General features: G+C 40.1%; 2 protein-coding genes across 5 annotated transcripts; both read right to left on the reverse strand.

Moving 5' to 3' along the window:
- Window positions 1–1,029: 1,029 nt before the first annotated feature.
- On the reverse strand, window positions 1,030–8,660 carry arid5a (AT-rich interaction domain 5A). The gene is made up of 7 exons (XM_088305753.1): window positions 8,537–8,660; window positions 7,873–7,931; window positions 4,741–4,900; window positions 4,598–4,650; window positions 3,258–3,355; window positions 3,035–3,191; window positions 1,030–2,959 (listed from the first exon to the last, which is right to left on the reverse strand). Exons 1-7 carry the CDS (start codon window positions 8,583–8,585, stop codon window positions 1,886–1,888), a joined length of 1,650 nt encoding a protein of 549 aa, XP_088161879.1. The 5' UTR covers window positions 8,586–8,660; the 3' UTR covers window positions 1,030–1,885.
- A 6,294-nt stretch (window positions 8,661–14,954) lies between these two features.
- Window positions 14,955–24,258, reverse strand: dbnlb (drebrin-like b). Of its 4 annotated transcripts, XM_088298507.1 has the most exons (15): window positions 24,042–24,258; window positions 21,626–21,681; window positions 21,284–21,396; window positions 21,127–21,201; window positions 20,697–20,846; window positions 19,886–19,963; window positions 19,572–19,723; window positions 19,439–19,496; window positions 19,144–19,218; window positions 17,624–17,747; window positions 17,276–17,386; window positions 16,165–16,239; window positions 15,951–16,009; window positions 15,796–15,880; window positions 14,955–15,450 (listed from the first exon to the last, which is right to left on the reverse strand). In XM_088298507.1, exons 1-15 carry the CDS (start codon window positions 24,122–24,124, stop codon window positions 15,314–15,316), a joined length of 1,431 nt encoding a protein of 476 aa, XP_088154633.1. In that variant the 5' UTR covers window positions 24,125–24,258; the 3' UTR covers window positions 14,955–15,313. The 4 variants fall into 4 exon arrangements, with proteins under 4 accessions (XP_088154633.1, XP_088154642.1, XP_088154651.1 ...); XM_088298516.1 differs by lacking the exon at window positions 16,165–16,239; XM_088298525.1 differs by lacking the exon at window positions 17,276–17,386 and having other exon boundaries at window positions 24,042–24,256.
- Between the last annotated feature and the right edge of the window lie 226 nt (window positions 24,259–24,484).

Raw genomic sequence — 24,484 nt, forward strand, 5'->3', positions numbered from 1 at the left:
GACGGAAGTGCTTTAAAGGACGAGGACAGACTGGGACACAGGACGATTATTTTATGAACATGGGCGGAGGGACGATGACAGAAGGGTGGCCAAGTCGTAGTCGCCTTGGCTGCAGAGCGCAAATCAAGGTGTTCCTCAAACTTTCTTTGATCTATTTGTTAAACTATTTCCTTGGTGGTTTTAATTATGCACTTATTTTTAACACTTTGTTGAACATTGAAAATGACACATTTTCAGCCCTCACTCAGTCAGGGCGCAGCTATAACTGTTTGACGTAAGTGGTCGAAACGGCAATTTAACGTCCATTTTGGGCAAACAGAAGGTTGTAGGGCCATGGAATCTTACAAAGCGCGTTAAGGATGATGTTGGTTCCGAGTGTCTCCACCATTGGGTTCAAAAGATATGATCAAAGGACGTCCTCCACTTAGAAATGTGTGGGATTCGTAGTACTATATATGTCCAGCAGAGGGCACACTCCCTAATTGTTGTGTTTCAGTTAGTTGGTAGTTTTAACTTTCAATGTGAAATTCAAATAACATGCAATTTCAAGAATGAATGTGGGCGGAGTCAAATGTGTTGGTTCAGCCATGCCTCAAACTGCACTCTGTAGCCGGGGTTTATTCAATGGAAAATCGAAACCAAAAAATTTAAGTGCCCATTTTGCAAAGGTCAACTTTGATTTATTGTTGTTGCCAGATTGCCACATGCAATATTTCCTAATTTTGCATCACACAATATGGAGGTAATGGTCTCAATTGCAAAATTATGATTTTGTTTCACATTTGATTTTAAAGTATTCAGAAGCCTGGTGAAATTGTTTTTTTTTGTGTGTGTCGTGTGTGATTATTAATTTTGCCCAGACGAATAAGGATATAGAAGAATTCAGGGGCGTACCCTATAAGTCAACTTGCGAAGTGAATATTCACGTCACTCATTTTCACAATTCACTATTACTAATTAAGCAGTTTGTGAGCGACAAGAAATGTTCAACACGAGTAATTAGAAAATAAAAAAAGAACCTTTATTACTGGTTGCACAGACGCAAGTTGATGATAAATTTACTTGCAGTGTCACAAATTGTAGGAGCAAAATGGAGCAGCTTTTAGGAGCAGTCAGGAGCCCCGTGAGAATTAAAATTAAAGTGGATGTTCTCTTGTTTTTCCCTTTGTCAGTAAAATTCCATGACCATCAGAAGCTATGAAAATAAGCTACGCAAAAAGGTCAAACAATTACTTTGTGACTGAGAAGGACTTTGATGTAAACGTAAATTTCCCCTCTGTGGTTCCAATAGATGATGTTATCTTCTTTGAAAGAGATTGGTGAAACTGTGACTTATGATTCAGGAAATTAAGAGCACTCTTTCTTATCTGAAGGGCAACATCAGGCAAATAGTCCGTAAATGTAATTCAAGATTCCCTACCTGAACAGTCGCATAAGAGCACAGAGTCTGTAATTTTACCCAGATAAAATTGAAATGGACTTTGTTCGGGACTGGCAAGCAGAGGCTACTCTTACAGCGATGAATAAAACTTAAAGCTCGATGGAACAAGTTTGCCAGTGGTTGCTTGAACAACATACTGCTCAGTAGCAGTGATATAAAATTGTGGCTCACTCCAGCATTTAAGTTGCCTATCCTTGATCTTGTGGAAAAACATTTAATACGTGCTCTACGTATCACTGGCATATGAACAACCCAAACCCCGACCAATTAAGTGGAATTCCATAATGTCCCCAAAGCACATCGGATCATCTCAAATGGAACTCTACTGATGTGTCATGGCAGCGTTTTGTTCTAATCACATAATGTCAACGGGTTTGGAGAATCCTTCGAAATTGTTATAAAGAAATTTCAGAATTGCTTACGTTTGGAGATAAAATGAAAGAATCATAGTTTGTGTTGAGTATAAAACGTGGGGATGGGGTAAGGTGTGTGGGGACCCCACAGAGGGATGGTATACGGGTACGGATAGAGGAGAGGAGAGTGAGCTGCACTGACAGGAAGATGGTGGTACTGGAGCTGAGACTGAGGTATTCTCATTCTGGGAAGGAAGGCCGGCTGCTGCAGCGTAGTCCGGAGATGTGTGTCCCTCGCTGACATGTCGTAAAACGGCGCAACGCAAGTGGCGTGGGATAACCTCTGCTGGGTGGGAGCAAACTTTGTTGGCATTGCACGGACCGTTCCCCAAGAGGGTAATGGAAGAGGAGCCATGTTTTTTAAAGATTTGCTGTGATGCGTAAAAGCGCCGTGTTGTATTCTGTGGCCTGGCCGGATTGGAGCGGGCCGCGGTAGCTGTGCAGATTTTGTCAAAACCTTGATGAAACCAGAGGAAGATGTCGGAACACAGTCAAACTTCAATTTGCTGGAAGAGTGAAACGAATATGCGATGTCTTTGGTGGCAACTTTTGGCTCTCGAATGTGATTTTTATCCTTTGAGGAGTTGACTTGATCTCTGTCTTTACTTTCTCCTGCTGTATCTTTTGATGTTTGACTCACAGGTGTGTCAACATTTTGGATGAAACAGTTGAGGGCTAGATCTGAGGTCGGTGCGGAGTTATTTTCATCCTCCGATGAGATGGAGCAAGGCGATAGGCTCCTGGAGGAGAAGGAAGCGGAAGAGCGAGGACGAGGTGAGCTGTCCGAGGAGTCACACTTGTGACTCCCAGAGGCTGGAGAGGTGGAGCGATGGATAACAGAAGGCCTGCCGATCTCTTCCGCCTGCGGACTCACTCGAAGGCTGGCCTGTGCTACGCGCTTCTTTTTCTCCAGAGGAGAGATGACCTCTCCGACAGCTGAGGAGATGCTCGCAGGCCAGGGTGTTGTTGCGGGGTCGTGCAGCAGGTGGGAATATGCATAAAGGTGAGAACCCAGGGGCACTTGTGTCTGGTGCCTGTCCGTCCAGAGAGCAGAGACAGGATGAACCACTGCTTCACTCTGGCTAGTAGCCTCTGAAACCAGCTTCTGCAAAACAAAACAGTCGCAATCATGAATACACGGGAAACTTTCAGCGACTTTCATCCGGCATGATGTTGATACCTCCGAATTGTTTTCACTGTTTGCTTTGCTCCTTTTCCCCTTCCACTCTGCTTTTATCTTCCCTCCCAAATTCCTTTTATAAGGCTTTCGTGGTTTGCTGAGAGGCAGAGGCTTATCATCTTCTCCTTTTAGGTGTCTTTCATAGGGCAACACTAGCCTGCGACATAAGCCAAATTGTACGGTTAAACATCGATTGATTCATAAAATGAACAATTGGCTGTACCTTTCATAGTGCCTGCGAGTGCAAGTTGCAGCACTGGTGCTCCCGGGACTCCCTCCAAGTTCATCGTACACTTTCTTCCACAGGCGCCGCGCTGTCACCTGTTGACGATATCACTTTGTGACTCTGTTCGTTACATTGGTCAAGTATTAAAACCACAATCACAACACACAGGTCCCACCATTCCCGTTTTGACTCAATGCATATGTGCTTGCCCTGACCGTTTGTAGCATTTGCCTGGAAATAGTGAACATATGATTTTATAACGATCAATTATAAGACACATTTTCATATAGTAGAGAAAATCCATCAGGAAATGGCCCCTCTATTATTCATGGCATAAAAAAATTCAGCCATCCCGTGCTAAATTTATGATGCCCAGAAGAAACAGACTCCTCTCATGTAAATATCATGCGCATATATTAGTTTATTAATTACATCCTGAGAGTGTCATTCTGGATTCCCAAAAAATCAAGCAAATACCAAACCAAATTAAAAAGCACATTTGTTTTCAGTTTACGTAACCAGAATTCATACATAATTTGGAATGCACCGCCGTTTCACTAACCATGCAAAGACACTAGTTAAGTCAATGTAGCAATAAATAAAACGCTTCCAGGTTATAAATACTAACAATAATAAAATAAAATGGAAATTTGTTCATATGGAAGCAACTGAGTGGCTGCCTTTTTGTGCTGCATGACAACTTATTTGTACACCGCCCAGCTAACTCCTCCATTCGTAACCACCCCGTGCGTAACCTCAACATGTCCTCCATTGAGACCCCCCAAGCCTGTATTTACAAGTGGGGCAAATTGTGATGCTGCTGAAAAAACAAAAAAGCGTGTTCTTACTGAGGAATAATTCACCTGTGAAATTAACAAACGTCTCATAATCCATGTAGCACTGTTTTGGAAAAATAGTGAGACGTAATGTGTGTGCCTGTTTTGCAAACACTGTCCTCTCTCTATGAGATGTGGCCTAATCAAGTCTACAATATAATTATCAAAGTGGTGTGACTCATTTCGGGAGCTGTGTATGAAAGGCAAATTAAAATATATTTCATGGGTCAGCACACAAACGCCCCTAGTGGGGATGAATGGTTTGGAAAATGGTTGGATGGATGGGCCCGGTGCCTATATCCATGTTCCGTACGGATCAATTAGCGAACAAGAAGTGGCACTAATTTGTGCAATGAACAGTGCGATGATCGGCCGATTAATAATGCTATATGAATTGAGAGCTTAGTATGTGTCTAATGTTCCTCTTCCACTTGATAAACATCAGTCTGTGTTGTTTGCACCAGCAACTAATTGACACTCCCATGCAGTAGACTGACTTACTGAATTATATCCACCCAATTTCTCAACTGCCTTGTAGATCATCCAAAGGTCAACTGGGAGTAAAAACAAACATGTCGGAAGTTAACTCAAGTATATTAGCTGCAACATCGTATTCCTACAGTGTTGAGCAGCCACAAACTGACTCTGTTTGAAGCCCAAATGTGGGATCCTTTCAATGGGCGAGCCCCATTCCTTCATGAAGGAATGCAGACTTGATACAAATGATTTCTCCTCCGTACGCAGCAGGCTGGGTCGTGATCCTTCCTTGCTTTTGTCATGGATATCAGTGACTGGAGGAGACATCTAAGGTAGACAAAAGCACTGCATTAGGAGATCCATCCATGCATCAACTCTATTCATGCCGTGAACACAATCTTGGCAAGGGAATGAAAAGGTTTTAGTAGCAAAGTGACACCGTGTAAAAGAAATAAAGTGTTGCATATTGATATATATCTTCTACCCATCTTGTTAAATCATTGTTGATAATTGTGAGATGTCACTAACACAATTTCTGTCTTCACATAATTATGACTTTGTAGTAACATATACAGTAATAGTTATTTGAACAAATTTACAATGATTATTTTAAATATCAATCCATTATCTCAACACGAATCCTGTCTGGAGAGAAAGTACCACGTTTGCAGGGCTTAGGTCTGCACTTGCTTATAGAGAATAATTCTTCAAAACATTTCATGAGCAGTTCTTGCCAAAAAAAAAAATCCTTGACACATTTCACACTGCCCTCAAACTCGGTGAAAGGAATTGACAATGTCACTATTTGTGGTTTGCAAGGAAGTAGAAATGAAACAATGCGAGTCTGCACAAAAATGTCTTATTAGAGAAGTTTAGCAGAGTGCCAAAAAAAGAAAAGCGGCTATAAAAAAATAAAGTGTTCCATGTGCACATGACGTTGAGCGTGTAACTATTGCTACCAGCCAAATAGAGCGGCTGGTTTTTGCTGTTGCTACAGTCAAAAGGATGACAATGAGTCAGGGCGAATATTCAAACACGAAACCTCACATCGCCAATCAGACCATCACTTTCGATAGATTGGAAGTATGACAAACCACAATAGATGCTATTGATGTTTCCATTTGACTCAACATATGAAGATGCCGTTTTTTTTGTTTTTTTTTAAATAATTTTAGGGCAGCCGCTCTACAACAAACAGCTCAAGGTAGTTTCACGTTGAATCAAGTTCCTCTCTGTGGTTCCTGGTTCCGAGAAGCCGGCCAGCGCACTGAGTAATAGTGAAGGTGCGGGCCTCCAGGCGAGTCCTGACTGAGTCACCACCAACTGCCCGGCACTGCTCTTTCCAGCTTGCCTTTGCACTGTTTGAACCCCCCGGTGGTCTACCTCTTCACACACAGCTCATGCAGTCTTTGTGGTCCAAAATGAGAGTACTCTGTACTTCTACACCCCCGAAGAGTCGCAGCAAAACGGTTATACATTTGCATCCGGGGACTTCTGCTTTCAGTTATACTGTTTTCTAAATGATACTGTACTAAACGTACCTAACCAAGCAGTTCAGTCCATTTCGTAATGAGATTCAGGATTTTATTTTGGTTTCCTGACGGCTCACATTTATAGTGAGGCGGACCGAATGGGTAGCCATAGACACGCAACACTACACACTATTGTCGCAGCAACGGGAAGGAAAGGTTTATCCCTGTAACTACCTCCTCAACGAACAAAGCATATAATCAGTATTTAGGACGATCGATTTCTTTTCTATGGATGCCAGCTCAAAAGTTAGTGTAGTGTGCCGTGTTTCCAAAAGAATGCTTGAACATTTGCGAAACATTTTGTTATTGCGGAACAGAAATAAAGATGTTTATATTGCAACATACACAGATAATGATAGAAGCAGTCACTGTGGTAATAGTTCATATTTTATGCAATATAGCCAAGCATTGAAAAAAAACAAACAATAAAGAAACAATCCCAAAGGGAATCCGATGCCCGCATTTCTTTCTTTATTGATCCCATGCCACACCTATTTTTAATTGCTTTATATACATCATACATTAGCTATTGTTCAAGCAATTGGTTGTTTTGTGTTTTTTAGTTTTGTGCAAGACTCAAGCGGATTGTCCCCGTGCAGCCATTTTTCCAGAGGTGAGTGGGCAAGTACTTGAATAATGCGTGTCGTATCTACGTCATAATGACGTCAAAATCTGATCTGCTTGTTTTGCAAGTTTTTTGCCTTTTAATCACCCATTGCAAACAATTGATGAACAACAGCGTAAATGTCATAAAACAGTGGGGGAATTTATTTTTATGCCATGGAACCTTTAAAAAAAGTTTTAATTTTGTTTTTTTCTGTTGTTATGTTCAATCAAATTCCCTCCCCCCAACCATTTTCTTCATTTTTGTATTGATTATTAAAGTGAAAAAATATATAATTATTATATTATTATAATTAAAAAATAATATATATATATATATATATATATATATTTTTTTTTTTTACTTTAATAATTAAAACAAAATTGAAGTAAATGGTTGGGTAGAGGAAATCTAATCAAATATAACAACAGAAAAAAACAAAAATGAAAACACATTTTTTAAAGGTTCCATGGCATAAAAATAAATTTCCCCTCTGTTTTATGCATATCATAAAAGATCTCTCTCTCTCTCTCTATATATATATATATATACTGAATAGAATATACACACCATGAGCAGGTGTATATTCTCTAATTGTGCTGTAATATAAAGAAGACAGGAGACTAAAAGTAAAGCTCTTCTTAATGTTGTCATGCTGTCACTGTTTGTTTTTAACTGTTCCAAATTGGCATTGGCAGCTGCACTCAACATCCTTTAACAACTGCAGCATTGATAGAGCTGTTGAATTTAATCTTTTGGGGAACCACACGTGGGCGAGTTTGCCAAAGGTCGCTGATACAGGCCAGCCAGAGGTCAGCATAAAAACCACCATTCTGGGAAAATTTGATAAACCAATCTGCATTTCTCACAATGCGACTTGCTCTCAGTTACCAGAACAATATGTGCAGTTCCTGTACGGAGCACTAAATTGCGCATTCAAAGAAGAATCACGCGTTCCTTCTTACTCATTTCACAAGCAGATCAGAAATGACACGTACAATCAAGCGCTTCAAATTTGCACTCCTTATGAAATTCAGCAAAAAGGGAAATGAGAATGTGTCTGTGTGTAGTCATGTCTGCAGTCACACACCAACTGTAACTGATGAAAATAGCTCAGAGAGCAAGCATCAGTCCAACAGGCCTTTTACCAGCAGTTTTCTTACCTCGCCTGGTCTCTCCATATCTTTATCGCTAACCACCGTCACACTTTGGTCCTCATCACCTGAACAACAAAGACACCATATTTTGTTAGTTCATATCATACATGCAGCTGTGCATCATTTGAATGGTGTAGCTGTTTGGATAATTGTCATTATACTCCACCGGTTGTCTGAACATATTGTCACCGGAGTCTGATATGAAACCACAGGTAGCAAACCACTTCCTACTCTTGAACACAAGCTGTGTATGATATTGTAATACACAGACTACATTCCACATTGAATCAATCTGCGACAACAATATTGTGTACAACTGCATTCGGAGATCCAACACAAAAACTGTATTTATGAAGTTTAATATGCTATCCGTTCACTGAGCGTTTCCAAAAAACAAACAAACAAACAAAAGGAAAAAAAACACGTAATGAATTGAACCCAAAACATTGGACAGTAGTTTAAATAAAGTATCAGCAAAATCTGTACTATGCAATGCCATTTCAAAAGTGTCTCTGAAAAAGTGTTAACACTGATGATGCTTGTGAAAGACTGACTGTTTCTTGAATTCCTGTCCATTACGAATTCATTGTTATATAGTATTAAAGTCCAATTAAAATGATTAATTAATAACAAAAAAAAATAAGAACACTTTGCAGTATATGAAACTTACGTTTTGACATGAATGAAAGTCCCTGAAGGCCCGAGGTGTCTGCTCTCATCTCTTCAACCGCCGTCTCGTTTGTGTGAAAAACCAATATGCTCCTTTTGAGATCGCTTGCTTCCTGTGCTGCGGCTTCAAATTCTAATTCTGCTTTCAATATAACCCCCGACTTCTCTATTTCATCTATGGGAGTTATATTTTCAAATGCATGACTTCTATTTCACAGATCATTTAAACTATTACGCGACCCAATTTATGTACACAAAATAATTTTCTTCGTTTGTCACAAATATGTTTTAATTACTTGAAATATTATTTTGTTTCATGAACATTATTCAACTATTCATATTCAATTTACTTTATATGAGCCATTGTTTTTTTCTCTGTGTACATGATGTTACATTAAAAACTTAATTATGAATTAAACTGTCTGAATTAAATAAAAAGTAAAGAGTGAGCCTTACCCATCTCTAGATGTCTTCCAATGGGAGTGATTTCTGTGACTGTAGATTACGCTTTGACATAAAACGATGTATCTGAACACTGCACACACTCACTGGTTGACACATATCTCGCACACATACACACACACGCACACACACAATGATTTTTTCTTCTCATTTTACTAAGATCTTAACTCTTACAGTATGTCATGCCTCAGCTACCCATGTTTCATTTAACATGCGCTGTATCCGTCTTACTCATGAGGTTCATTTCCCACAGCTTTGACGCACAACGATATTGAGTGTTCATTTTTCATTTGTATTCCTATTATTTGGTGATTGTGTCTTTGTCATTGTTGTCTGATTGATGATTCATGTCTGGAATTTTGATCCTTTTGCGCTTTATGTAGCAGTTGCCGATAAATATCCATTTACGTTAGTCATTTAGGATTAGCCATAAAACCAGCAAAATAATTAAAAGAAAAATTTAAATACTGTAATTTCAAAAACATTATCTCTTAAATAAAAACCAAACAGAACCAAGTAAATTATTGAAATTCATTCATGAACAAATTGATACAAAAATATGCATAAATATATTCCAGAATTAGCATGCGCACAATTAATGTGAGTAATTGCAGTTGCTATTGTTGTTACCTTAGTATGAGTGAGTATTATTTAGAATCTGTACTTCTTCGCAGCTTTTCTCTATTTGCCATTTCGGAAACACTTTGCTGCATTTTTAGAATCTGTAATCATAACTCTGATGAGTTAGTACTAAGCAGAAAATCACATTATGAGGGACATTTGAGTTAAAATACATGAATCAAAATCTTTTAGTATGAAATGGCACAAAATGTGGCACTTTTTAATTATCATGATTATACGAGCTAGAATAATGTTTGGATTTTTTAGAATGGTGCAAAACAACCCCAAAATTATCTGGGATAAGAATATAAAATGGGTTTTGAAAGTAATATGGCGGTAAGTGCAGCACGCATGGCAACATATATCCTAATAAAATGTATAATTGAACTATTTGATCCTAATTAATTAATTAATTAATTTAATTTTTGAATACTAAACAGCTTATCATGCAATATATTTTCAACAGTGATGAAAGGACCATGATTTAAAAAAAAAAAAAAAAAAAGCTACTTCAAAGAATGGCGTGTTGAATTGAGTCAATTTTATTTAATCAAGTGGTTGTTCAACCAAAAATTGTTTTCAGTGTACTCGCCTTTGTCCTATTACTTAAAAAAAGCGAGAACGAAAGATTGGGCCGTAAAAATTTCCATGCTGTAGAGCCAAGTGGAGAACTAGCAGTTCAGGCATAGTGTCGTAGTTGTCACACACTCATCATCACTTTGAAAGAATGAGGTCAGGTCAGCCTTATTTCTACTCAGCCTCATATATAGCTCTGGCTTTTTCCCATGACCAACAGCAAGCAAAAGTACACAACACACACAAGTACACGCATATACACGTCAAGCTTCTGCGCAGTGTCCACATTTTCTCTGCATATGTTTGATCTGTAACAGAAAGGGGATGCCCTCTGCTACAGATATGACATTTCAAAAATCATTGTTTTAGTGAAATGTCACAATAACAAAATGCTTGAATGTACGTTTTGTCAATTTGTCTATATGACAAATGATTGTTAGTGCGCCCGTCCTAAATTGAAATGACGTGTGGATTATCTTATTTTATCATTCATAGTCTCCAGCATTTTAAATCAGAGTTTAATGTCGCGCTTTGTCTGCATTTCACCAAAGATGAGCAACAACAAGACTACAAATTGGTAAAATATGATGATAGTCTGAAATGAGTCACCTTCCTGGGAACAAAGCATTTAAAAAACATGTTCCCCTTCAATGGCCGCAACTCAACAGTACATTTTTCCACCATGAAGGCCATTGATGAGGACTAGGAGACAATTTATCTTTGATATAACACAAAGACAATTCTGTAATATTTCTCTTGAGAAAAATTATAGAAATATTGTTAAAGTTGGTGCAATTGAATTTATTGATAGAATCCCATGCAGTAGTAAAACACATAGCAGGTCAATCACATTTACCAGCAGTGCTTTTTAATAGTTATACTGTGTCTGTAATATGTCTATTGGAATAAAGCAAAACATGTGCTGACAACTATTAAATTCTTTTGAATATTATCACTAATTTTTCAGTCTAACAAGATTTCTGCTTACCATTTCAGTGTACAACAGAAGAACCTCCCCAAATGAAGTCAGTGGATTTCATGAGACTGAGCATCTTGAACATTTACTACAAACATATGGTTAGCTTCTTCTATGGCTTTTTTTTGTGATTCCATCGCTAATGGGTACCAATAATGTGGGGGAAAATATTTTAGTTGGCTTTACATCATTTCTGACGGAAAACTTATTTTGGAACTCAATCAGCGATTGTGTTAAACTTGAGAGGTTCCATTGTGTTTGAGGACAGAATTCTGTCCAATAAAGGACACAGGTACACTGAATGTTAGCCTGTCCCTTGTTGTGAGGCCCGAAAAAAAAAATACCACCATAGAATGTAAGTAAAAATGTACATAAGTGACTAAAAACATTTTGGGGGAAAGCAGTGGGGGGTTTTTTTTAGGGGGGGGAGTTAGTGTGCAAAACGAATTACTGTTATTAAGCATTTGTGTGTATTTGCTTGGTCGTGTTTTTAGGGGCCGCTTCGGGAGCATCAATGTTGCTCCATGACAACCACGATGAAATTCCAAACTTTGTTTTGAAAAAAAATTCAGCGCACCAAAGCTCCAGCGAGGAGGCCGACTACGCAGCCGAGTGTGGCCGCATGGATGCATCATTTTTGGATGAGTGGTGTAGTCACTAAGTGGACTTGTTGAGAAAAAGTAAGTCAAGTAAATGCTTCTAGATGAAATTTTTGTCAGTGGGAGTCCAGTTTGTCACTATCTGTCAAATGAAAACGACATCACAGTAGCTCAGGTAACAACCAATCATGACCCACCTGTTCTCTGAAGCTGAGCCATGATTGGTCGTTATCTGAGCGCTGAGCATCTGTGTTGTCATATCCGTCAACATCAAGTGGCAAAATGGCAACCCCTGAGATGGACATAAATGAATGTATTTCATGGCCAAACGCTTGTTCCACAAACACAATACTAACCTGAATGCCGTGTTTAGACCCGTGAGATTGCAAAAAAACATTTTCTTGGGTTGACTTGCCCCTTAAAGTCAGCCATGGAAAGGCCAATTGTTTTGTGATTTTTTTTTTTCCGGGAGTTGAAACTGGCCTAAGTTCATTTCTAGGAGACATTTTCAAAGTGATCATCCAGCCAGGATAGTCCACTTTTCAATAACAAGCTCAATTTATGCATTCTAATATCAGAAAAAAAGATATTTGCCTGCATTTTCTATTTTATCAGTTTCCGTGAAATAAGTCAATAAATAACGATTTCAAAACCGCCCCACCCCCCAAATCGTAATTATAATATAAAAATAGTCATCACTTCTTAGGCCCACTTCAATCTCTGAAAACATCACAAAATGATTAGCCTTCCCATAGCTGACTTGAAAGAGAATGAGGAAATGAGCAACTTATGTGCAGTTTCGGTCATGTCTTGTCTGTTTTGTTTTTCAATAAGATGCATTGCGAGGGGCTTTTCGTAAGGTTAATTGTTCATAATGTCATTATATATTACAAATTCATCCATTAGTGTGAGCTTGACTTCCTTTTTTTCACCAAGGCCATTTGAGGCTACGCCTACACCACTCATTCGAAGATGACGCATCCAATGTGGCCACACTCGGCTGTGGAGTCGCCCTCCTCACTGGACCTTTGGTACTTTGGGTCACGGCTAAATTTCGCTCCGCGATGCAGAATGTTAAATAAGAACACCTCCAGCGTTTGTTGATGAGGTTTTTATCTGAAATTGACACCGATGGCTGCAACATGCTTGACGACACAGAGCCGAGTCTGGACGGTAAAAACTAAAACTGTTCTGCTGATCTCGTCTGTGAAACGACTGAAAGCTAATTGCTGCCTTTAGCAGTGCTGTTACATTCAACAAGTGGACATATCCATTCTTGCCTGCCGGCCGCCTCTTGAGTCTTAACCAAACTTCAGTGTTGCTAAATGTCTCAAATTTAACCAGTTGGGGTTCGTGTGCACATTCATGCTCTTGTCCTCTAATGCTTGTGTAAGTGGGGTGTAAGTTTTGATTTTGTGGAGGTGATCTTATGAGCTCACATTTGAGGTCAATAAATCCAAAATATAGATCAGAACGCTTATCCTTTGTCAGATTGAAGCGGACAAGAGTAGTAATGTGCATTCAAATTTTGTTGACTGATCGTTGGCCATTTTAGACAACAGAACTGACAATTCGAGCAAAATTACCTTGCTTGCCTCCCTGCTGTGACATAGTCAGCTGAGATGGAAAATATAACAAGCCAAGCACCGAAAGGGGGCATGCCAATTTGTAAGGAATCTCATCCCCAAAAAGGTCCTTCACTCACTAGTCATTTATGACATGGAATATTAATACTGATATATTTTTTATGTAGATACCGGTTTTGCAAGTGCCAATGTTCAGCCGGATCAAGTGTCCCTTTAAACACCGTAGTTTTGTATTGATTTCTTCAAAACAAATTTTAAAACGCAAGCTGATCTAATTTTCCTATTAAAAATACATACATTGTATATAGCTTGTTGTTGAAAAATTGACCGCCCTGGCAATGGACACCCCCACTCTGTGCCATTTGCTTTGAAGAGTTAAAAATAAAAAAATATGAATATTTAATACATCCTAACAACAAAAATGGATGTTAGTTAAACATATGTTGTAAAAGACGCAAATAACATGAAGAATATTAAAATTGACAAACTACAGTCGGACAAAATGGGCCGCAAACAAGCTGAAATGTTAATATCGAACAAGGGCGAACTAAGTAATAAAAAATGTAAAGAATGTACCTGCACTGTTTTTCAATACGACCCATCAAGCATCTGCATTAGACATAAAATATTGTAAAGATAAATAGTAGTATTAACATATACCTTTGACTTCGGAAAATATAAATTTTAATCAAATGGTTTGTTGATAATCAATTGCTGACATCCATCTATTATCTTTACCACTTCACAGCAATGAAAGAGATTACCGGTAAACAGCATGTTAAAAAAATATTTTTCAAACTTTAAATATATTTCATTTGACCTGCAAATGACCTGACCTATCTATCCGTTTCAAATACCAATTGTAGCCCTCAAGCACAAAAGTTTGCCCGCCTCTGTATAAAAAAAGCAAGTATGTAGGAAAGGTCGGGTTTTTTCAAATGAAATGAAACTTAAGCATTAGGTGGGTGAATTCCCCACACGGCATTTCATTCCAGGAAACTGACTTAAGATATGTTGTCTTTACATCACAGTTGCTGTTTAACCTCTGAAAATCCCTTTTTTATTAGTATCAATTCTCTTGCTGAAATGATTTTGAATATGAGAAAATATAACCACAAAGGGGATTTATTCGATTTCTTACAAAGGCTGCATTACAATAGACTCTGGCATATAACGACACATGACAATATATTCCGAATTGATCAGGAATGATACTCTGAAACGTTAGAATGATGCTTCAAGATCAATCTCAACTTTGTTTCTCTAAAATGTCACAGAAAGCTTTTTAGTCATCACATCCACTCTCACATCTCACTGCAACATCACGTTACAAATTAATCTTGGAAATCGTGACATTTTCAATGTTTTCTTCTCTTCAACAGAAAAGTTGAATACATGGAAATGAAGGGACCATCAAGGCACATTACACACTCCAAGGAAATTGGTTGGATTTTAACCCCACTTACAAAGTCAACCACCCAGAGTGTCGCTGTGCCATTTAAACACTGTCCAATTAAGAAAAAATAACATATAACATTATGGTTGGTCACATGAAAAGGGATATCTGGTTTTATGGAAACAAAGGCAAAAAACGAAATTCAACCAGTACCACCGTCTTTTATGAACCCCCCTGCTGCTGCTACGGCAAGTAATATGATGATACCAGATAAGGTAAATAGGTCACTTTGAAAGGAATGTGGACTCAAGTGCTGCATATGCTCAGAAAATGTCAAGATTCAAAATAAGGCTGATCACATTTACAGGTAAAGCGGTGGAGGTGGATGTGGCGTACCTGCTTACAACAAAAATATGTTCATGGAGCTGGTTTGAAATGATCATGTTTGAAATGGCCAGGCCTTTTGGTTTACTGTCCTTTCATTGCTCCATCATGCAGAGCAGCTTGATCAGTGGAGGACTCTTTGTGGGAGGTTCCCTGTGTTACTGGAGAACACACAGGCCTACACAAGCTCGACGTAGTTGGCAGGGAACATTCCAAAATGGCCACTGGGGCCGTAGCCTCGCCACCATCCCTCATCTATCATCTCGATCCCGGTGATGATTTCATCAGGGTCGAAGGAGATCTCTGTATCGTCCGCTAGGGAACAAAAGACAAACTAAATACTGGTACATATTTGATTATCTATTTCACTTTGTTTTAATCCCTCTTAGACATCTCTTCAGGTGTCGTTTTGAACCTGGGCTACAACATTAAAACCTTTTTTAAAAAAAATCTTATCTTTCTATACCATAGTTAAAAGGCTTTCACAAAAGGACAACAGTTCATTATGAAGTGAGGATGGTATAATGTCCATTCATACTCACTAGCACTTACAGTTCTCAATAACTTGAGAACTGATTCATGTTTTTGCAGTGCCGGAGGGAAAAAAAGCTATGCAAACATGAACATTTTGAACAATACAGTAAAATAAAATGCAATTACCAGCCTGATAATCATATAAGGCCCGGGCACAGATTCCTCTATCTGAGGTCTCCTCAGCAGTCACTTCGTAGTTGTTCTCCGCAACCTGTCAGAGAATTTGGTTCATCTGTGTCCAAAAATTAATTTCTTATGTTGCGGAGGAATAGAACAACCACCTGAGGGGGGTCTTCGTGTAAAGGCTCCTTCACACAGGGGCTGGCAGCTGGCGCTTCCTCTGTAAGAAACATAACTCTTGTCATGTGTTTATCTACCAGCAGGTGGAAGCAGATTGCAGCTGCTGACTGGGAAGCCAGAGGAGCAGATGTCTATGAAGCCAACGAGAGGGCCACTTTGTGTGCGTAAGGGTTAAGACTACAGCCGGCGCCCCACCTTTGGAGTGCTCCTCGGGGGCCGCCTCTGGCTCGTCATACTCACACCTGGACTGTCCATCATCCACATCTGGCTCTTATCACCCAAAAACACAAGCACAGACATGCATGTAGACACACAAGCCCACACAAGATGAAAACCACCACCGGTAGCAGACGTGTGGGGTGATTAAAAACAAAAATGTCAACTCAGCATGATTGATTGGAAGTAAAATAGTGAAATGACTGGAAGGGATGAAATAGCAAAAAGGCAACAAGGAGAAGTTGTCGTTTAGACCAGTGATTCCCAACCTAGTGAGAGCTCATTAGGTGTGCCGGTAACATATACTGGTAGTTCCAGCCATAACAATTATCTCTCTATTCCACTAAACATCAGAAGGTACAATTAACCTGTGTACACTGCACATTGAAACTCTGTTCTCCAGGTGAATACATTCAGACCCACTAGCAATATATGAAAATCTATGATGGACTGTTGCTTTTTAAGGCATTACTCCTCCAATTAATAATCAAATTCAAACTCTCAAAATCGACAGCTGAATGCACTTGTAAAAATTGCAAAGGCTCAATTTCGGGGTGGGGGAACAAAAAAAAACACCTCTAAAACATTTCAGTCAGTTGTTGTCTTTGTTATCTACAGTACCTATCTAATTATATTTCATTTTTTCCCCCAAATTGTTCAGCCCAACCTAATGTAGTGTTTGTGGGCCTGCTTGCTTGGCGTGTGGTGCCTATGTGAGGGTCTATGAGAGTGTGGTGGCCAACAGCTGCTTCTGTGCACGTTACTATTTTCCCAGCAAGCAATATCTGGCTTATCAGCGCATTGGCGTTTAGCAATTTCCACTGTCACATGCAAATTGTAAATTTGGATACTGTAAAAACCCATAAAATATTCACTTAAAATGTGATATAGTAGGAAGGCAAAACGAATAAAAGCCATTTAGTGAGGTAACACTGCCTCCGCCTACTGCCATTCACACAAAAGAATGAAAGCTTTGTGTTTAATGAAAAAGGCCCAGATGTAAAACGTGCCTTGGCGCAATAAAGGTTGGGGAAAACTGGTATAGACTGACCGTCATCGGATATGTCATGTTGTGTGTGTAAGCTCACACCTGCAGCATGGACAGGGGAGGCGGAGCCTGCCGGCACCGGGGAGGCTTGGCGCTGAGGCGAGCTGGCCTGCTCGCTTTCAAACTTAGAGAGAAAAGGGCTTTGCAGGCGCCCTAAGTGGGGGCGCACATGGAATCCAAAGCATGCATAGATGGATTGAGGAGACAAAAGAAAGGAGACATGATGGAGACAAACAAACAGGTTCAAGAGTGATCATGGACAGGTAGCGCTCTACTACAAGGCGGTTGTGGAAAAATGTAGCTCGTAGCCACCGCTGCCCAAGAGTGGAGATGCACAGTAGCAGTGGCTGACCATTAAAGCGAAGGCACTGTGAGGGGCTACTACAATACCTGGCTGGGGGCTGGCAGGGGCAGCAGAGGGCACATTTGAATCATTGGGAGTTATTCCCCTCTCTCGCTGCTTGAACATGTCTCTGGGGTTCATAGCTCTCTGAGAAATGAGGGAAGCTGCCTCCTACAACATAGACAGTTGCGAATTAGTGGAAAGAAAAACAGTCAAAACAAAGTCAAAAGGAATTGGTAAAGTTGTTGTACTGTAGTACTATCAACATTATTCTTGAGGGTGGAGAAACGATTATGTGCACAACTAGAGATGGGCATTTCACCTAAGGGACGAAGCGGTCCGTCCGTCTCGGCCCATTTTGGGGACGGAGGACGAGAATTTATTAATTTTTTTTAAAGGAGAGACAGCAAGTGAGCAAAAATACAGAAGCGATACGCGCGACTGTGTGAAGAAGCAATTGAGAGCCAAAATAAGCATCTTAAGTAGCATTCACGTTGAGCAAAGGGATCAAGTGGAATAAATGAAGTCGTCTCTACACTGCGACCCTGATCTGAGCTCATCTGTAAATTTGACTCGTGTGAAAAGAGTCTGAGAAAGGTTCCGGCACGATAGTTGCAATTGGCATTGTTTGGGGGGAAAAAGTGACTACCACTGTTCATAATATAGATATACTTCATTTAATAACGTGGAGACGCACAGCTATTCGTCCAAAGCGGGGAATGCATGAACAAATCCATTTTTATGGCTATATTTGGCATTGTGGCTTTTAATCAGGCGTGTATTGTAGTCCGTAAATTACCGTAATTGGATGTGAACAGGAAATTCGTCAGCTCATGAGCTTTAAATGTTTATGAATTATGAAACCTCTGCTGTTTTTTGTTGTTGTTTTTTTAACGGACTAGTGAAATGCAAGGACAGAAGTGCTTGAAAAGGACGCAACAAGTATTTTACGAATGACGCAGGCACGATGACAGAAGTAAAAAGTAAAATATACACACACACACACACGTTAAGTTTGTCTTCGTTTAAAAATATATCTATATGAAGCATATTAAGTTGATTTGTTGATTATTTATGAGTTCTAATGTGGGGACATGGTGGCTGACTTCTGCCTCACAGTTCAGAAGAGCAGGGTTTGATTCAGACTCTGGCCTTCCTGTGTGGAGTTTGCATGTTCTCCTTGCGCCTGCGTGCATTTTCTCCGGGTTGCTCCCACATTCCAAAGAAATAAATGGAAGGTTAAGTGAACAATCTATATTATCCATAGGTGTGAATGTGAGCGAGAATTGGTTTTGTCTTTGTGTGCCCAGTAATTGGCTGGTAACAGGTCAAGGGTGTACCCCGCCTACTGCCCGAAAGACGGTTGGGATAGGTTCCAGCACCCCCGCTACCCTCGTGAGGAGAAGCGGAACAGATAATTGATGGATGGGTGGATTGATGGTTCCGCCGTTTGTATTTTAGTTGTATATGGAAGACGAAACAGCTCAAATATAATTTTGAGGTGAGCTGAAAAGAAGTCTATAATTGCGCCGTCTAATGGAGACGACATTGGAGGAAGGGAACTCACATTGGCCTTTTCCACAGATTCCCCCCGTCTAACGGCTTTATTCTGGGCTGCCTGGATCTCCCCTTGCTGCTCCTCCTGAAGGTCACATTAAATGTTGGTTCTCATCAGTCACTTACTTCTACAAGGAAATCTGCATGCTAGTCATATACAACTTGTGTAACAACAGCAACAGCCAACCAAACCATGAGAACATTGAAGACAAAGATGACAGTGCCATCCTAATTTCTAATGCACATTCTGGTTTTACTCTTTTTTTTTTCCCTCAACCACAAAACAAAAGCAGACAGACACTAACCCAGCGTTGTTTCTCTTGCTCTCTGCTCTCCGCCTCCTGCTGCTGCTGGTGGTTCTTCCTGTCAAAGCAACCATCAAATCAGACCAACATCTATAACTACAGTCCATACGTTCGCTCGCTCGTCGCCACCTACTTCTGTTGCTCAATTTCAACGGCCCTGTCCTTGTCCCGTTTGTCCCTCAGCGCTGCCTCTTTGACTTCCCTGTCCTTCCTCTCTTTCTCCAAATGCTGGCGCTCTTCATCCGCTTTGCGCCGCTCCTCCAGGCGACGTCTCTCTTCCTCTTTCTGTGGCAAAAAAATTAAGTCCAAGATTTAAGTGTGCTATGGCAGTGACAATGCATGTCAAATGAATATACAAAGCAAATTAAATCAGAAAGATGTGTTGACAAACGGGATTTAGTCTATATCTGTCAGATGTGAAAACCTGAGCGGAAACAGTGGGCCTACCTCCGCTTGAGCCCAGAATGTGTCCTTGTTGGTCTTCCTGATTTCTGACATAGCGTTGGTCTTCTGGTAGACAGAGCCCTACAGCAAAGACAACTAACATGAATTCATAGGGCGACATATTCTTCCACTTTTAACCAAATGCTGTATTTTATATGGTGGACATCTTCATCCATTACTGTATGTCATTTGTCTTGAGTCCCAAAGCACCTGGACACTGCACTTGTATTTCTCAATGTCGTTTACCGAAAAGCCATCTTTCTTATTGTTATCACTTTGAAATCTTGCTGCAGTTTTTCTAATAGAGTATTTTTGCCATCATGGCAGCACATATACAAAGAATGGGCCAGACGATGTTGCACAAAGCACAGAAGAGGTCATGAAGTGAAAAGATGGATCCAAATGGCACAGCCAAATGTTTTAACATTCAAATGCAATAGCCAACTGTAACCAAGTCCTGTTTCTTTCAGTTTTATAGAAATATGCAGAAGCATAAAAACATATTTCAGGCCAAGACATGATGGTAAGTCCAGCAGGTGAAAACATCCACGCTGGACACCCCAAATTTGTGGGGGTTCCACTTTTTACCTCAGGTAATCACTTCTTTTTTTTTTAGATTGCTGGATACAGCCAAATGTGGAAATCAATTAGGCCTCAAACAGGTATCCACTGGACAGTGTAAACTTGTTAATAGGTGTCAGACAGAACTTTGCACCCTGACCAATTACTCGCCACTTCTATTTCTTCATGTAATACAAAATACTGACTAGCTTTAGCAGCATTGTAGAAGAGATGAGTAACGAATGAAGCGTACCACGGGACCCTGAGGGCCGCTGTCTTGGAAGCGGCTGGAGGTTTCTTTGTGGAAGCTATAGTTGGCTCCAGAAGCCTTCGCCACCTTCTCCATGATCACCTCAGGTTCGACATCCTCATCTGCTCGGGCATTTATTGTAACATGAGCCCCCTGAAACACATTAAAATTTAAGTTCCATTTACTGCTCAGTCTGACAAAAGCTGGTGTTAACTTTGTGTCGATCCAGACGCTTGCTTCTATGATATACGATGTAAAAAAATTGAAATTATTCCAACAGAGCCTTTTTTTCCACAGATGCATGCAGCGTTGATGAATAGTCTTGTGGCCATGTAGTCCTCGAAAGATTAAAAATGTGCAATTCAGCATGTTTTAAACACAAACAGATGGTAGGAGAAAAGTCAAATGTATACTTAAATGAGTGCAGTGTTACCTTAAGAAAGTTTGCCATGGAGCTAACATGATTGGCACAGAGTCCCTTCCTGGCATCATTCACTCCTTCCCCCGTCTGTGAGACAAGTAATTGGTTCTTGAGAACACATTTTCTGGTGGAAGAGGACAAATCAACTGTGGTTGAATGCAGTACTGACCCAGTTGATGAGGACATATTTAGGGAGGCCGGAGTTCGGGTCCTGGACCCGACAGAATGCATACATGATTTTTCCACTGTTTAGCTCCTCCACCAGCTCCTCCAATCCTCCATCTGATAGACAAACATTGTGGGAGAAGTCAAATGGCTGCTGTGGTTGCTTGTATAACAGGGAACATTTTTGCTTTTGCAAATGACTGGTTGAGACAGCAGAGGCAAGCACTTGCTTTGTGCTGATCTTCCATTGCGGCGGTTGCATGCTGACAGAGACATTCCAACACGCATTTGATATTGTTGTGTCGAGATGACAAAGGCTTGATAAACGACGTAACCAATGACTCACCTCCCTTTTCTGCCAGGCGGATGTCATTACTGTTTCCTTCGTAGGTGAACAAGGCCCTGAGGAGAGCCAGTAAATAGATATTACAATGTTGCACCCTTGAACAGTTGTATTAGTTTGAGGCTTGATTTATTCATTTTTGGCTGAATGTGGAATGAGCCAAAGCAGTCGTACTTGTTTAAAGACATCCTATGCCATTTTCCATAATTGAAAGAATTTCTTGGTATCTTACTATCACGTGACATTCTTTTGTCAAAATTGCTGCAAAGGATCAAGAATTACAGCACATCAGTCACCCTCTCTTTTGGTGGCTGGAGGGGTTCATCAAGACTCAGCTTTCCTTGCACCCCTCTACTTTGAGATGTGCCAGTCTCATACAGGTTTGCGTTGCCATGAAGACCTGTTAGAGCGCAAGACCTGAAACTAATTTTACTTCCCAAGAGAAAAGTGAGTAAGAAGCACACCTGATACCTGCATAAACAGCCGTAAACACTTTGACAGTATTTTTTTTTGTGGAGGCAGCACTTTATCAGCCTCTCAACTTCACTTGTCAACTAGCATGCAGAGCCAACAGGGGAGACACACCACTAAACCCAAATACCACCAAAATCAGAATGGCTTGTTTCAAGAGACATTTTCTGACATGCTCACAAATGTGTTGGTTTGTTTATTGTCACATCTGAGTAGGCAGGCACTCCAGACAACCAATGAGTTCCCATAAAACAATTAAAACGGTCAACTTTGCATAGTAATTCCGCTCTAAATCTTCCTGTGATGCACTAAATATGAAACAACATGTTCACAATAGTTGATTATCACACACCGAGCAGTGAATGATGCAAGTCATGAGATTGTAAGCAATGGGTGCAAAGATAATAATCCTTTCAAAGGTGAGAATCTCTGTGAGATGAGGCACATTTTGACAGAATTTATTGCCTTTCACATCAAGGGATTATTTTCTGTATGTCAATAAAATGTCAGAAAACTGTGGAAAATGGTTCTAAAATAGCATCCTGTAATGCAGACAACCAATTGTGATCATAAAATCTCAAAGGATGAACATTCTAAGGGTAATATAATTTGAAAATCAACAGACAACTTCTGAGAGAAAACAAATGGGGGGGCAATACTCAAAGAGCAAATGCTTTTTAACGCAAGTGTATTTTACTTTTGATTCTTCTGGTGTAATGCCACCATACAAGGACACAAGGTACAGCAAAGAGGAGAAATATGGGGGGAAAAACAGAAAGAAAAAGGACGTTAATAGCGGAAGACAGGCCTCTCCCTATCTGAGCTGCTTGGCACAAACTGCCAACAATTAAGAAGAAAATGTAAACCACTGGAAAATGAATCGTTTAATCTTTGAGGCATAAGCATGCTTTCAACCTCTCTGTACTCTCTCTACATACCCTCGTGTCCAGACTAGAATATATTCCCTCAGGTTTGATTATTCTCCGTAGCAGTATAGCACCCAATCTTAATTAACCCATGACATATTTTACAATCGCAACATTTCAAAGTACTCGAAGAAGAATGTTGCAATCGTCACAACAACAACTGAGGTGGTATTAGAAGGCATTTAATTGTTCTGACGGTCACTATATGTCACCGGCATAAATAGATCAACAAACATTTATTGTCCATAAAGAGACCAGACCAATTCAGTGATATTGGGTCATGATCTTTCATGTCACACTACTGTGCCTAAATTTGGTTGCCGTAATCACTGGATTACAGGTCACAGAACTCACTCGAAAAAACACATACTTTCACGTTTGGGTCTGCATATTATGACGGTGTTACTACGTATCTATTCACAGTCCAGCAGCGACAGATCAATATAACCAGCGTGCTTCTATCAGACAGAAAATCCAAGTGTAACACCTTTATTGTCACAATCTACAAACATAATTTTAAGAAAATTAGATAAACATTTGAAATGTGGACCACTAGTAAACAAATACGTGAAGATGAACGACAACAAAAGGAAAGTTCGTCGCAAAATATTTCCACATTCTTGCTTAACCAGGAAGTGAGTGCCTTGCGAGAATTACAATTGAAGACCTCGATTTAAAAAAAAGAAATAAAGAAATCTAAATGCAAAGCATTAAAAATAACTCTTAACCCGTTCAACTTCAGTATTCCTGATGAAAAATCGTACATGGGGTTCGATTACAGTACATTATATTACAATTAATCGTAATTGCGGGTAAATGGACAAAAAGACCGACTGCACAGATTAGGGATCCAAAATACACATCGGTTGACAAAGTAACATATGGTGAGGTTTAAGAGTAAAGAACACTGGTGACAACTTAACGTTACTTCACGACTGATATGCTCCATTGCTAGCCAGCATCAAATCGCAATGTCTCATCATCAGCCTCAAAGTTTCCGCGTTTTATTTGCTGCGCCTTACCAGTTGGTATCGGATTTTTCATTAACGACTTCTTTGTACGCCGCTGTTAACGCGGGGCCATTTTTGCTGAGGTTTACTGCCATGGTTGTGTTGAGTAGAGTTGGGGTGAGCTAGCCAGCTAGCTTTCCTATCCTATCCGGGATGCGCCCTTCCTTCCTTGCTGGAGGAGTGGCAGCGCTGACGCTGCCTTTCAGGTGACGAGGAAGCTAAGCTAGCTCCGCTAACGGCTACAATATTAGGAGAGGCAGCGTCATAATTTACGGAACAACGCGAAAGAGCGGTGCTTAGCTGCAACCTGTAGCTATACAAATGGTTGGTCGTTCTAGGTATTCGAGGCACTCATTTAAAACCATCGTTGGATAGTTCCAGTTTTTGACAACACTGAAATAAATAAATTAACGTCCGTGTGCGTGTGTGTCCATGTCTATAAACACACACGTAAA

The sequence above is a fragment of the Idiotropiscis lumnitzeri genome, chromosome 1, assembly GCF_059441095.1.
Source record: "Idiotropiscis lumnitzeri isolate Australia: NSW breed Sydney's pygmy pipehorse chromosome 1, RoL_Ilum_1.0, whole genome shotgun sequence".
In the NCBI taxonomy this organism is placed as follows: Eukaryota; Metazoa; Chordata; class Actinopteri; order Syngnathiformes; family Syngnathidae; genus Idiotropiscis; species Idiotropiscis lumnitzeri.